This window comes from Gekko japonicus, unplaced genomic scaffold, assembly GCF_001447785.1.
Source record: "Gekko japonicus isolate JY-2015 unplaced genomic scaffold, Gekko_japonicus_V1.1 scaffold366, whole genome shotgun sequence".
NCBI classification, from domain to species: domain Eukaryota; kingdom Metazoa; phylum Chordata; class Lepidosauria; order Squamata; family Gekkonidae; genus Gekko; species Gekko japonicus.
In genome coordinates, this window is record NW_015159721.1 from 272,613 (window position 1) to 288,964 (window position 16,352).

General features: G+C 42.5%; 1 protein-coding gene across 1 annotated transcript in view; it reads right to left on the reverse strand.

Moving 5' to 3' along the window:
* The window catches only part of FARS2 (phenylalanyl-tRNA synthetase 2, mitochondrial), a 265,280-nt gene that overhangs the window by 119,962 nt on the left and 128,966 nt on the right, over positions 1-16,352 (reverse strand). Inside the window, exon 4 of the mRNA XM_015421057.1 lies at positions 639-799. Within this exon, the coding sequence (XP_015276543.1) occupies positions 639-799 (161 nt within the window). The remainder of the gene's footprint in view (positions 1-638; positions 800-16,352) is intronic.

Here is a 16,352-nt window from a genome sequence, read left to right on the forward strand (position 1 = left end):
ACAAGGGAATAGGACAGGAGATTTCATGAACATCTGCACAATCAAGCTCTTGGCTCAAACATGCAGGGCCTTCTCGGTCATGGTACCAAAACTGTGGAACATTTGTTGTCCCATTCAATCACTTTCTTCTGCTAGCAGGTGAAGACGTTTTGCTTTGTCCGGCACTCCCTCAATGACTGCTTCTTCTTGCCTTGTATTTTAGTTATTGGTTCTGTGCTTTTATATATGTATTTTACCTTTGCTTTTTTGATGCTTTGTTTTTAACTGTTAGCCACCTTGGTGGGATGCACACTTTGTAAATAAATATATTAAATAAGTATGTATAACATCTGCATGGGGGAAGAACATGGGGTACATTGCTCTCTTACAACAAGGAAGTCCAGGTAAACCATAAACCAGATGTTAGATGTTATGATTCTCACACACTCTACTCTCAGGAAACATGGCATTAAATATCTGATAGGAGTCTGAATGATTCTGCAATACTAACCGCAATAACAGGATACTGAATGATTTGAGTTGTGACCTTGAACATGTATGAGAACTGCACAAGTGCTTTACACTGGGTGCCTATTAATGCTGCGGCAGGTAAAAGTCAGTTGCTCTACAAGAACACAAATCCCACTCTTGTCCTTTACCTGAAATATTATTTTTTGATCAATGCAAGGCACATGGAACTGTTTCAGGAAACGTTCGTCTTGGCTCCAGAAAAGGCGGATGTCAGGGATCCCATACAAGATCATGGCCAGCCTCTCCATCCCCAGACCAAATGCCCAGCCAATTTTGTTTTCAGCACCAGCTGCAACGACACCAAGAAAAAAACATCCAACAGCTTAGCAGCAGAATACATCAAAAAGATTAGTGCCAAAAGACACACAAAACAAATGAGCAAACAAAAAGTCTGTTAGCCATCTCCTCCTGCAATGGTGTGATTTTGAGCGGGTATCAGTAGGTAACTGAACTGTTTTCAAAGTGTGCAAAGAGTAGAAGGCAGTAGGACACCAACACCACTGCATCTAATTCTCATAACACTGTTGATTCAGGGCTGATTCAAACTGGAAGAAAAACACAAGTTTGGTTCAGTTCTTCCTGATTATACCATATCAAACTGCAAAGGGGTAGAGTGAGGGGGATCACACAGTTGAATGTGTGTGTCTGTCTGTGTGTGTGTGTGTGTGTAGTTTTAAACAATGTAATATAAACAATGTACATACAAATAATGCAATAAAATATACAAACAATGCAATAAAATGTGGATTACAAAATTAGAGTTGAATGCTGACCAATGAAAATGCATTCCTGTATGTAGAGCCCTAGCATGGTCAGCATAAGGATAAAGGGCTCTCTTTAGAATATTCAGGTTAGACACATAACCAAGCACATTTCCCCCAGAACCTTGATAGTCAAGAAGCAGACATGAATCCTGTTTAAACTGAGATCAATAAACTGTATGCACATTGATCACCTCAGAATGCACGTGGCGGCTTCCTTGTTCCAAAGAACCCCCCCCCCATCAAAATGCCTTGGCCTGAATAAAGCTGCCTTCTCAAGACTGGCCTGCTCCCTGCTGTACTATTTCAGACATGCCTATTTGAGTTTATAATGCTAGTGCTGGTGGTGGAAAGTGCCAACAAGTCTCATCTAGTTTATGGCAGCCCTGTAGGATTTTCAATGCAAAAGATGTTTCGAGGTGGTTTGCCAATGCCTGCATAGGAACCCTGGACTTCCCATTCAGATACTAACAAGGGCCAAGCCAGCTTGCTTCCAAGATCTGATGAGATCTGGCTAGTCTGAGCCATCCACGTAACAGCAGTGCTATTGCTACTTCAAACATATATCTCTATCTTTTATCTCACACTGCTTCTATAGAGCTCAGGGGAACTGGGTATGGTTCTCCTCTCCTCCAGGTTATTCTTACAGCAATCCCGAGAGAGAGGTTAGGCTGGGAAGAATCAAGTGGCCCAAGGGTGCTTCATGGCTTGATATCTGAACCCAGCTATCTCCAATTCCTAGTTCGGCACTCTAATCCACTAAGCGAGACTAGCTTCCAAATTAAATTCATATTGCTTTCCCATTCTTGTCACTGGGCTATCATTATAAACCATCCCCAGCCTTGGATCCCTTTGGGCATGCAGTTCAAACTTTCATTCACCTATTTTTAACAAGGGAACAAGTGCTGACACTCTAGCTTCCTTAGTGCTGAAACCTACGCTTAACATCATCTGCACCCAGAGCCCTGGCTCTCTCCACCTCCAGCAAAAATTACTTGATTCAGATCCCACCTTCCAAAATGTACCAGCTCTACAAGGCAGCTCGCAAAATGACATTAAATGAAACCAAACAGCTAGACAGATATAAGATCAACAGTAACACAGCAAAACGGTCACCAGAAAAATCAGCACACTGGCAGGAAGAAAAACAAACTAAAAATTCCAATATATGCAAAGATTTTTTAAAATGTATTATTTTCCTCTGGACCCTCAGTTTCCCTAGCTGGAACCATATGAAGGCCAGAATGTAACATCGTAACAGGGCTTCCGTGTACCAGAAAGATATCAAGTCCTGTACTCTAAAGAAAAAAATCCTTCATATATCCAACCACCCCCAATCTCATCCCATAGATCAACCAAGATCATTCCAATCACAACACACAACTTATGCTATATCAAGATGCCTCCAAACATTTCAGCAAAGAAGGTATTTGCCTCAAAAACTCAATTGTAGATTTTTCAATGGCACCTTTTCTCCAGTCATATGTGCCAAGGCTGTAAAAGGGGGCAGCAATCAATTCTGGACTAGTGATAACCAATGCTCCCTCTAGCCTGTTGAGTCTTGTGAGTAAGGGTACTGGCATTAAAGTTTTGAGCGAGCGATTTACATAAATTAGTTTGCTCTGGAGCCATCCTTCCTGAGCAAAGACAAAAATGTGTGAGCCAGAGGCTAAAAAACTGTGAGCTAGCTCACACTAACTCAGCTTAGAGGGAATAACCTTGACATCTGAGGCTGGATTTGAGCCCACATCAGATGAGATGCAGGATATAAGATGTCCTTTGTGCCAGAAGCTCTTTCACAAATCCTTTGGGTTGGTTTAAAGGACTTCACACATGAAGAGCTCAGCCACATCAAGCCCTGAGGAAATGGCCCTCAAATGTCTGGAGTGGGCAGGATGAAACAGGAATGTAATATGATGACATCAAGAGCAGAGGTGCTTCTTCTCAATTCTATCATTGATGCTAAAAAGCCATGGTGAAACTTCACTGCAAACTTCTTTGTGCGTCCACAGCTCCATCAGACATGCCTAATGCCCAAGTCTACCCTAAAGTTCATATCTTGTAAGGATCACAGAGCAGAAATCCTTGATGTTCTTCCCACTCCCACGCGCTACCATAGATAGAGCTAGGTTGCATTAGGTTTTGTGCCTTTACTGGCAGAGAGAGAATTTGTGAAGCCATAACAGCATTTTGGCATTTTTCCTGATGAAAACAAGGTGGCCCGTGCATAGAACAGTTCCATAAATGATTGCCAAGTTCTGTGGTCAGCACATCACCACTTCATGATCAATAGCTGCAGAAAGATCTAATGGGATCAACACAGGGTAAGGATTCCTATCTATTCTCCCCATGAAAATGACCCATCGAAGCCACAGGCATTGTCACAGAGCAAGACAGAGGTTGAAAGCCAGACAGGCAGGCATCCAGGAAACTGATACCATTTCCAGATCAATGTGAAGTTGCAATGCAATCTCCCATTGAATAAACATTTCCCAAAGAGTTGGAAGACTGTGAACAGGATTACGGCTGACGGGCAAGCACAAATTAAGGCTGCCCCAGCACTCTTCCTGTGTACTTACAAAAACAAATGTTGACAAAGTGGAAGAGCCTGATTTGTCTTGACTAATCTTTGCTGCAGCCAGGTGGAATTGAAGAGTTTTCATTCTCCCAGCCCTGTGCAGCATGTTCCTCCCTGTTAGAATGTTGGCCATTTCTATTGGTCAGCCTTTTAACATTCTTCTGCCATTCTTTCAATAGTATAAACAGCTTCATTAAATTAGAGGATTTCTATTTACTCAAGGGTGGCTCTTTTGCAGCTGAACTGCACCACAGATTTTGTAGTCTTGAGGCTACAGGATGGGTTGTTCTCATGAGTATATGTTTCCTTCACAAGAACGAAGACCTCCAGGTAGGAACGGTTCAAGTACTGCAAGAAATCAAGTGGCTTGATTAAAAAAGGGTTAAAATATCCAAATGCCATCTATTTCAACTACAAGACATGGCCAATCTTGTGTGAAACTCATACATCAAATCCCATAATCCAGATCACAGCTAGCCAAAAAAGAAGGGGAAATATAATGCGCAATATGGCTAGCAAAACACTGCACCAGATAACACAAGCAGCTAAGCAAATTTGGAAATAATTATATTTGCCATAGGTGTTATTGCGCACATAGTTCAACTTCAAAGTAAGCAGCACCACTGTCATTTAAACAAATGGCTGATAAATGAAAATGTCAGATCCCTGTAATTCTATAATTACAGTGTAATGACAATTAACATAGTTTTACTTCCTGCTAGAAATGACTTGAAATGCTAAAGGGGCCATTGTGCCTTTTAAGACTCACCCTTATCATCCAGCTGCATATCGCTTATCATTATCTGAAATATAATTGAAAGACAAAACAAAACAAAAAGCCACAAAATTGGCAGATGGCTCTTAATTGCCAGCTCCTTTCTTTATCTAGTCTGAGGCTCCAAGTCGTCCTATGACAGGAGTAGTATGGCTGGGGAACACCTGTCTGACTGCGCCCATTTGATCCGGAGGGGAGGAGTGGCTGTGTCGGGCCAAACTGCCCGTGTGATCACAGCCTCTGTACTCTCCGGCAATCCAACGCTGTGAGCAAAACTGGAAGTATGGCACAGAAGTGGTTATTGTGTGTACGGGGTGGGTGGTGGGGTTAGGTGCTACCCTTGCTGCTTCTTTGCAACTTTTGCTGTTTTTCCCTTACCCTTCCTAATTATACATTTAGAATTGCAGCAGACAGTTAAGGGTGGGGACACAACTGACCTTTGCCTGAAAGTTGTCTAGCCTGCAAAAACACGGAGATGTTGCTTGTTTCTGCAAGGACCCTCACAAATACATGGCAACAATCTGCTTGAAGTAGTTAGTTAGGAGGACCTTGAACAAAGCAATATCATTGATTTGTCTAGTTAGAAAGTGCTAATATGCTTAATGAACCAAGTTTTTTTTTAAAAAAATGATACTCCCAAATATTCCGACCACCTGACTGAAAGGGAAGAAAGACAGGAAGAAAAATGTTGAACAAGCGTAGAGAGAGTTACAAATCACAGAAGCTTCAAACAGCCCACAGAGGCCATTACTTGTGACAGTAAATTCTTTCCCATTACTTATGTGGACAGGTGTATCAATGAGAGAGAAAAACCTACAAGGCCACAGCCCATGTTTCTTGAACTCTATCTGTCAAAAGAAAGCTGGGTTTGATTATTTCCAACCAAATTCATCTGGTACCTAATGACCATCCAAAGAACAGCTAGATCTCAGACCGGCAGGGCTATTTTTGGGCAGACATTAAACACATTTGTGAAATGTAAAATATCAGCATTCAAAATTACTGGAATGTTGTTTTGCTATTGTAGAAAATTCCAAATACTTTTCTTTAAAAATAAGTATAAATCAATGCATTTTAAAGATATAATAGAATTTATCCATCTACAAATATCATCTCTCTTATGTTTCTCATTACTATTGTCGTCATTAAGTCACAGCTGACTTATGGTGATCCCATAGGGTTTTCAAGGCAGGAGTCGTTCAGGGGTGGCTTGCCATTTCCTGCCTCTGAGTCCTGCCTCTGGTATTCCTTGGTGGTCTCCCATCCAAATACTAGCCAGGGCTGACCCTGCTTAGCTTCCAAGATCTGATGAGTTCGGGCTAGCCTGGGTTATCCAGGTCAGGGCCTCTCTTATATACTACCCCTGCAAACATCTGGTCATCATTCCTACGAGGCATCTACAAAGACACACATCTGGGCCAATAGAGACAGTAATTTTACAAGACAGCACTTATCACGGTGAACATTTAATCATGCGGTAAGCCACTGGATATTAGTAATTGTTTTGCCGCAAAGTATCACACATCCACAACAGAAGTACAGAACCCTTAGCAGAATGATATAGATGACCAAGATACCTTTTTTTTGGTGACGGAGCTCCCCCACTGGTAGTTTGTGCTCTCTGTATCGTCCTGCCAAACGTTTGAGGAGAATCTTAGCACACACTTCTGCACCTGAACAGAAACCCAGTGATTCGCTGCACTGAAAAAGCTATAATACAGCTGTCTGTATTCAGCCATTACAACCAATTAAGAGCCACTGCACACATTAGTCTCTCCACAAGAGATCATAATCTGCCTCTTGGAAAACAAACCCATCTCAATTTGTAATATGTGAAAAATGGAACACACATATTTTCTGCAGCAGATACATGTATGAAAATGTGAAGTGGTGCCAAGGCTGAGCATACACTCTGGCGGCCTGATAGGATGTAAGCCTTACTGAGTTCAGGAGGACCTACCTCCTTGTAAATTTGCTGAAGACTGCAGCCACTTCTAGACTCTAGCCATGGTCACACTGGCGGTTTGGCGAAATATGGTGCTGAATCTAACTGAACTTGTTGAAAGTGTTGTGGGGGCACATCAGCCACACAGAACACCCTGCTGCGGGTTACCCACGGAGACATCCTGTGGTAAAGCATCCACATTATTGCAGCGCCTCAGCCACGGTGAACATTGCCAAAATATTTTCAAAAATCATGTGTGTGCATAAGTTTGCATGCGTGCACACACGTGCACATCCACATGCATGTGCATGCACATATAGGCAATTTTTTTAAAGCCTCCCCAGCAGCAGAACAGATTTGCAGGTTCAGACTGTCAAATCTGTTCCGCGCACGCTCCCCCGTGTTCAGACATCCTGAAATGCTCAATGACTGTGTGGGGAGCCGAAAACACCAATTGTGATGTAGTGCCTTTTTAAACCGGCTCCAAGTCGTCCTATGACAGGAGTAGTATGGCTGGGGAACACCTGTCTGACTGCGCCCATTTGATCCGGAGGGGAGGAGTGGCTGTGTCGGGCCAAACTGCCCGTGTGATCACAGCCTCTGTCCTCTCCGGCAATCCAATGCTGTGAGCAAAACTGGAAGTACGGCACAGAAGTGGTTATTGTGTGTACGGGGTGGGGTGGTGGGGTTAGGTGCTACCCTTGCTGCTTCTTTGCAACTTTTGCTGTTTTTCCCTTACCCTTCCTAATTATACATTTAGAATTGCAGCAGACAGTTAAGGGTGGGGACACAACTGACCTTTGCCTGAAAGTTGTCTAGCCTGCAAAAACACGGAGATGTTGCTTGTTTCTGCAAGGACCCTCACAAATACATGGCAACAATCTGCTTGAAGTAGTTAGTTAGGAGGACCTTGAACAAAGCAATATCATTGATTTGTCTAGTTAGAAAGTGCTAATATGCTTAATGAACCAAGTTTTTTTTTAAAAAAATGATACTCCCAAATATTCCGACCACCTGACTGAAAGGGAAGAAAGACAGGAAGAAAAATGTTGAACAAGCGTAGAGAGAGTTACAAATCACAGAAGCTTCAAACAGCCCACAGAGGCCATTACTTGTGACAGTAAATTCTTTCCCATTACTTATGTGGACAGGTGTATCAATGAGAGAGAAAAACCTACAAGGCCACAGCCCATGTTTCTTGAACTCTATCTGTCAAAAGAAAGCTGGGTTTGATTATTTCCAACCAAATTCATCTGGTACCTAATGACCATCCAAAGAACAGCTAGATCTCAGACCGGCAGGGCTATTTTTGGGCAGGAACACACAGGAACGGAGGAACACACAGGAACGGAGTTCCGGCTGGCTTCAGAGTTGGCCACGCCCACTACAGCCAAAACCTCTGCGTGCCTGGCTATAGATGGAAGGCCTGGAGAGCGACCCTCCCCCAGCAACTCCGAGGCAGGTGGGCCAGGGCTCCCCTGGAAGGAGCTGCACTGTCAGGAGTGTGGCCTAATATGCTAATCAGTTTCTGCTGTTGGGTATGGCCTATTGAGTTCCTGCTGGGCTTTTTCAAAAAAAAAGAAAAAAGAAAAAGAGCCCTGCAGACTGGTAAATTCAAACTTTATGCCCAAAAGCTGGGAACACAGGAAGGGGAAAACAATTTCAGAATCCTTATCCCTACCTCTCAAATCTCCCCCTACAGCAGCGGTTCTCAACCTGTGGGTCGCAACCCCTATGGGGGTCGAACGACCCTTTCACAGGGGTCGCCTAAGATAATCAGAAAACACAAATTTTCGATGGTCTTATGACAGCAATGAAAATAATTTTATGGTTGGGGGTCACCACCACATGAGGAACTGTATTAAAGGGTCACGGCATTAGGAAAGTTGAGAACCACTGCCCTACAGGAATCTATAAGCTCTTGGGGAAGGGGGGTTCCAGCAGGATAATGTCCCCTCCCACCCAGCCCTTCCTTTAAAAATGACTTTCAACTGCTCTTAACATCCTGTGCCCCCAGACACATAGTCAATCCCAATCAGTCTGGGGGGGAGGGTTGGACCAAGAGGATGTCACTATTCCGTCTGGCGCCGTCAGGATTCCAACGCCTCTGGATGTGATTCAACGCATGACCAGAGTAGAGGTAGAATTAAATCATTTTTATTCAGCTGCACATGCAATTCAGAAGATTTCCTTACTTACAATTAATCAATTCAATTCTCTGACTCATGGTGAAAGAGATAGTGTGCTCCGCCTTCCTTGCAGTTTAAAGTGTAGACAAAGGAACGGAAGAAGCTGTAAAGCTCGAATTCCCCGCGTCTCTGGGAGCCGGAAATGACTGTTGATCAGCCAGTTACAGGAATGCTATTGGATGTCTAACTAAAGACTTCAATTCCCAGAGGCCACTTCTCTTAAAGATATATGGCAGTTCTACTTAGCTAAAGTTAAACGCTGTTTGGGACAGCACAAGGATAGTTTATAAAGTTATGCTTTCCTGCATACCTGCCAAGTTTCACAGATAGGTTTAATGACCAAAGAGAAGACAGCCGTTTTAGAAATAAACACAGTAACATTTATGATTAACAATTTTATTTAGTTATTTATTTATTTATTTACATGAGGCTTATATACCGCCCATAACCCCTAGTGGGTCTCAGAGCGGTTTACAGACTTACTACTATATAGTAGTGATTAGACCTACCTAGGGCCACATTTCACAAGGGGAGGGACTTCCCTATCGACACCCGGTTGGCAGCGCCTTCTATTAGACCTACCCAGGGCCACATTTCACAAGGGGAGGGACTTCCATATCGACACCCAGTTGGCAGCGCCTTCTCTCTTCTCCCGGCGGGGTCCACATGTTGTTGTCATTTTTCTGGCTTCTTTCTGGCTGCCCGGCGACCTTCTCCCGGAGGCTCAGTGTTTTTGCGCGCGAATGCTTCTTCGGCTGCAGCTTCCGGCTCACGTCCTTCCGGCTCCAGCCGGGCTGCGCTGTCCTGCGTCCGCTTCGCCTGTGTCTCGCATCCTGCGTTCGCTCCGCCTTCCATCAGGTCTTGGTCATCCGGATATCAGCCGCCATTGTTGTTTTTCGCCGCTGCCGCCTTTCACCTCCGTTGCTGCTGCCAACACTCCTGGCACGGAACCAGGAGGTGGGTGCCCCCTGCCACCTAGGGCAGGTACCCATTTATCTACTCGTTTTTACCTTTCGAACCGCTGGGTTGGCGGGAATGTGTTAACAAAAAAGGAGGCTTCCACAGGCTACCTCGGGAATGTGTTTGCCTTCCACCCTGCAAAGAGTTCGGGAGGAACTGGCATCCACTATGTATTCCATGTATAAATGTAACCTCTCAGGAGGAGGGATATTTGGATCACAAATACTGGCCATATCATGGTTAACAAGTGCCTTCCCAAGGTCTGGAACTCCACCCTATTACAAATATGACTTCATCATTGGGCTGGAGGCCTGAACCATTGTTTCACCTTTTCCAGTTATTACATGACAGGAAGAGACCAGCTGTTAAGCTCTGAAATCAGGTAACAGCAGATGCAACTACAGTCTGACAAATACCACTAAAAATTCAAAGGCATTCTTCAGAAGACCCAGGAATAAAAAGGTGACCTCTTTAAATACATATTTAGTCTGCCTGCCATGTTCCAGATGCAAATCAGAGCACTACCAACAATTTATCTCTCTTTCCTTCTTCTCTATTCTTGACCTTTTAAAATGGTTCGTCAGACAATATACACCACCTGCATAACAAATTTAACATGGTTTGTGCTGTTAAAAACAACGGCGCTAATCAGAATTAGGCTTCTACTAAAAATATGTATAGCAGAACCTCAGACTTACAAGTTAACTACGTACATTCCTTGACTACAGACCATAAGTTATTGCTGATGCCAGATTAACCATGAATGACTGCAGGGATTCCTCATAACAATTTAGATTCGGGGTGGTGGTGGTTATATATTGGCAGGGGAGGGTAATTTTAAATGAATGTCAGGGCATGGGGCACTTAGCAAAAACAGTCTGGGAAGACAGAAACCTCAGTTGCTCATGATCTAGAAGAGGACCAGAGCAACATATAGTAAAATGATGTCACAGTAAAGGATAAGTGGTTTTGCACATTATGGGAAGAACTCAACATAGGAACAGAACTTGTGGCAGCAACCCTCTGTTATGCATAAGCACATAGTTCCATTCTCAGAGACAACAAAAGATCAATCTGCTTCGTTCAGATCACGGACAGACATCAACATTAGAAAGCGTTATGATAACACAAATGAGTTCTTCCATGTGTCGGTATATGAGGGAAGATAAGAACCTATGGAGGATCAGTGCCATCCATACCAATCTTTAGGCTGCCTAACACCATTCCTTAAACCTGATTCCACATGTAACCTCTCTTATGCTACTTCTGCTAAGAGTGCTGTGAAAGCAGGGCAGACAGTAAAAGATAAATCAACTGGCTGTTAAACAATGCATGTTTCATATTCACATTATAAAGTGACTGAAGTACAAACTGATTTTATTTATTTTATTTCTGGTATTTCCACACTGCCTTTCCTTAACCCTGATGTCTGAAGTCGCCCTAAGGCTGCTCCTAATACCATTAGATGGTGTGCTAATGCATTCCTGTTCCAACCCCATCTATTCTCATGTTCATTTAAGTACTGGCTGAGAAAACACTTGAGGTGAAGGTTATGCGAGGGCACAAAATGAAATTTGTGGCTCCTGTCTCTGGAGAATGAGCCCGTTCACATTTCAGTTAGCCCCAGAGGTGTGCCCAAACCATCATTTTCTCTTTCACCTTGGATCAGAAATTGTTCTTCAGAGGCAAGACAGCCAGACAAATCAAAGAAAATAAAATTAAAAGTCTGTCACAGCTGCACAATGTCACCACATAGGGTTTGTTCCCAAAATTCACTCCTGTTGAAATACAGGACCAAATTCACCACTTCAGATTCTGGTAGTGAAATAACTACAAGCCAAATATTTTCAGATAATATCTGTTTTTTATTAGTTGCTGTAGATTTTCCAGGTTGTGTGGCCGTGGTCTTGGCATTGTAGGACCTGAAATTTCACCAGCAGCTGTGACTGGCATCCTCAGAGGTATAACACAGAAAGATGGAGTACTCTCTGTGTCAAGGTGAGAAGAAAAATGGTAGGCAGGTAATTTATATCTACTCAGGAAGGTGGGGTAGGGCTTAGTCATTATCTTGTAGGAATTTCCCAAGCTTTGACATGCTTTCCTGATGAGGTTCTTTTGCATATGGATTGGCTGTTGAAATTCTAATCTTATCTGTAGTGCTGTTGTAAGATGTAGAACATTTTGTGTTTTTCAGGACTGGAAACCATGCCCTATTTATTTTTAAACTCTCTTCTTTCCTGTTGAAGTTTCTGTTTTATCCAAGCAAACCATGCTTTCTGCCTTGTACATGTGCCCCTCTGAATAAATCTAATGTGCAACTTGAGCATAAGCACAAAAGGGGTGTTTTATTGGATCGGACTGCAGAGCTGTCTGGGCCAGCACTCTGTGTCCAACAGTGGCCAGCCATTTCCTATCAGGAAGCTAACAATATGTGACACGTTGTAGGTAGACTAGGACTGGGGAGACCCAAGTCTAAATCCATTCTTGCCATAAATCTCACCTTGTGCCAGTCATTTGTTCTCAGCCTAGTCTACTTCACAAGGTTGTGGTAAGGATAATGGGGAGATACTGAGAGCCAAGTGAGAGGATAATGGGGAGATACTGGGGAGATAATGGGGATAATGAGAGGATAAGTGAGAGGATAATGGGGAGATACTGAGAGCCACTAGGCTACCTGAAGCAAGAGCAAGTTAATATTTCCAGAAATCAGACTGTTTCTGAGGGTCCATTGATCCCAAAGAATAAAATTGGGGGGAGGGCTTGGGGGGTTACAGTTGGAGGGAAGAAGTGAGAGAGTCTCTTGTGTGTGGTAGTCACAGGTACATTGGTTCAGTTTTGGAGAACCATGATGATAATTCATCGATTCACCTACCCCTATGAAATCTTACATCTGACCATTTAAAGCCATTTTAAACTTAACAGCCATTCCCACATCTTGGCATGGTTATAGGCTGGCAGCCACTTAACATGACTACAGTACCTGGGAAACATGCCTTCCGCTTAATGAAGGTTATTTTGTTCTACCTTAATAGAGGTTACTGCTCACCATGATCATCCATCTGGCTCAAACATTCTGTCTGTAAATGAGATCCTGTGCTCAGGGACAAGACAAAGAACTTACAAGGACAAGAAATGTTATTCTTAGAGAAGCTTTAAAGAAGTTTCCGGAAGAATTTCTCAGTGCCATTAACTTTTGAGACTGGAAAGTTCCCTGGTCTGGTCTTGCTGAAGGAGACAGCTTAGTTGACAGGATTTTTATCACAAATAGAAACATGACATTATTAAAAACATATCAAACCCAAACTGTGAATAATTGCACTGCTATATTGTGAATAACTGCAGTTAACTAATGATTAATCTGAGCCTTCTATATACCTAGTGGCATTTAGATTTATTTATTTGGAAAATGTCTATGCCGCCTCTCCAGGGAACCAGTCTGAGGCATGTATTCAACAATGCAGTTCTGAAGGAGGAGGAGGAGGAGGATCGGATTTATACCCTGCCCTTCACTTGGAGTCTCAGAGCAGTTTACAATCTCCTTTCCCTTCCCCTCCCCACAACAGACACCCTGTGAGGTAGGTGGGGCTGAGAGAGCTCTCTCGAGGACTGCTCTTGAGAAAACGGCTCTGAGAGAACTTGTAACTGACCCAAGGTCACACCAGCAGCTGCATGCGGAGGAGTGGGGAATCAAACCTGGTTCTCACAGATTAGAGTCCGCACTTCTAACCACTACACCAAACTGGCTCATAGAGACGTTTAAAATCTTTGGAAGTATGGGTGGCAAATTCTGCCAGTTCCCTCTCCCAGTGCAGACCCCTGTTTCACTATCAGACTCTTTCTGAGGGTCCACTAATCTCAAAGAATAAAATGGCGGGCAAGGCCCATTGGGGATTGTGGTTGGTAGGAAGACGTTCTGCTCTGCAAAGTCCACAGATGGTTGAATGCATATCATTTAGTCAACAGGACATCTAACCAAGGATTCTGGAGTCTTTATGCTGGTAAAGCAAGCAAAGCAAGCACAGGGATACATTCAACAGGAATCCCTTTATAAGCAAGAGGACAGCAGTTCTTTTACTTGATTTGCAATGTCCCACAATCATTGTAATGATTCAGAGCCTGTTCACACATTCCACATTGCTGCAGAGACAATGCTGGTTGTGAGAGTGGACCCATGTGTGCTCTTCTCCCCTCCCTAGAGGCTTAAAAAAAAGTCAAGAACTAGATTCGAGTCCAGTAGCACTTTAGAGACCCAACAAGATTTTCAGGGTAGAAGCTTTCAAGAGTCAAAGCTCCCTTCCTTGGATTGTACTCAAATCTGGCTCTTCTACCGCAGACCAACTTGAAACTAAAAAAAATTAAAATGAAATAAGTCTTCTGAATAAACATTTGTACACTCATACAGGCCTGACACTTTAGCAAGATGAAGAGGGATACCCTGATGAGGGTGTCATAATTATACAGCCACCCTTGTTTACCTATAGTTAGCAGGCCGAAGCATTCTACACAACAATAAAAGGAGTGGGCCGCAGTTAAATCTCTTTCACTTAAAAGATTCAAATCTGTGCAGGAGCGGCAGTGTTTAATTCTGATTTTGTAAGTAATTAGGAAACACCCTCATCTAAATTTGCTACCATTTGCAGATGTCAATGGTTACAGTTCATCCGTGAATGAACCCTGCTGTTTCTTTTCAATAACGTTAATCCCCCACGGACCTAAATGCTGTTTTATGGTAAATAAATACTTTTCTAAAAAGTGAGCATAGTTACCATTAGGCCTTACAGAACAAGTGATCTACTGATGGGTAATGGCCTCTGATGCTTAGAAAACAAGAATATTGTATATGTAGACAGCTATAGAAATGTTCAGTTGCTTGAAATGAGAATCAATAGTTTCTGGCATAAGCAGCAATGCTTCGAGGTCACTGAAAGAGCTTCAAAAGAATACTGCCATGTTTCTACAAGCCAAAAGTTACTGGCTTTTGAACAGCATGCAGAAAAACCAAGAATGTGATACTCTCCTCTTTTACAAGCTAAACAGGTCAAACCTATATGACATTGTGCAAACGTCTGCACAATTTTAACTTTGCTTACTAGTCAGTAATTCTTTGTGATTGCCACACATCTCCCTCTACTCCCAGTCAGAGGACTGAAGAGGAAGCTGGGTCTTCTTCTACTTCTTGCGGGGCTGCAGAGAAGCCAAGAGACAGCACATGGATTTCTGCTTTCCCTGATACCTGCAGGAAAGCTACAAGGGGGCCTTATGTTGCTTCTTGCCTTCTTCCAAACCCAAAGGAAATTAAGTAGGACCCTGCCACAAGTCCTCTGCATGTGCAAGAAGGACCTTTTCTTTTTCATTAGCTAGGAAGAGTGGATGGATGTTTTGCAGTCAAGCAAGTCTTTTGCACTGCTTTGACCTGCACAGCAAGAACTAAAGAAGACGGGAGGGAAGGGAAGGGAAGGGAAGGGACACTCACCTCTGGCGCAAGCTGGAAAGATTCAACTTGTTCAAGAAAACCCAAGCACCAAAGGAGGCTATCATCAATATGGATATGACATATGGCAGAATAAGAAAGCAAGGATTAAATGGAAAATATTACAGGAAAGAAAGGAAAGAGGGGGATTTCGGGCACCAAACGGGAAACTATATTATAAGGTGGCGGCTTTAGGCTGGATAAAAGAATGGATAACATTAGGAAATACAGGATTATTAAATTTAGAGGGCCATAACCTGTCAATGGGATGGCATGACTATATATGGTATAGAAAGGATAAGGTATATACAACCTTCCAGCAACATTCAATACGAGGAGCATTGTTAAAGATTTGGAAGGAGGTAAAGGAACGGTTTTACAACAAAACACCTAGATGGGTTTCACCTTTGGAAGCCTTTATAAAACCCGCATTGATTACCAAAGAAAAACTAGAGAGTTATGAGGTATTGATAGATAAAGACAATAAATTGAAAACTTGCTGCAAAAAATATCAAATTAACTTGGTGGGAATCGAATCAACTAAAGAGTAGATTTAATAAAGATTGTAAGGTAGGTTTCTATGTAGAAAAAAACGATTTAGATAAGATATGGTTGTCATCAAACGATAAGATGACTCATAAACTATATAGATTTTTGCTTGAGGATATAATACAAGATGAAATAGTTCAAACTACTATAGTTAGTTGGATGAAGGACATAGGTCAAAGTGTGGAATTAGAATCGTGGTCCAAAATATGGAAAGTATCAAAGTATATGAGAGCAATACCATATAAGGAAAATATATATAAAATGTTCCATAGGTGGCACTGGTCACCTGATAAAACAGCCAAATGTTATACGAATGTATCAAGTAATTGCTAGAAGTGTAAAAGAAATGTAGGTACCTACTACCACATGTGGTGGAGGCGCGAAAAGATACGAAGTTATTGGATTAAGATTCATAAAATGATAAAATAAATACTGAACATAGATTTAACCCTTTCACTTGAAACGTTTTTATTAAATATTCTTCCTGATTGTTGTAAAAAACATGAATTGTACATAATAACTTATATATTAACTTCGGCTAGAATATTGTTTACCAAGTATTGGAAATCAGATAGAATACCAAACAATGAGGAGATAATTGATAGAATTTTGGAA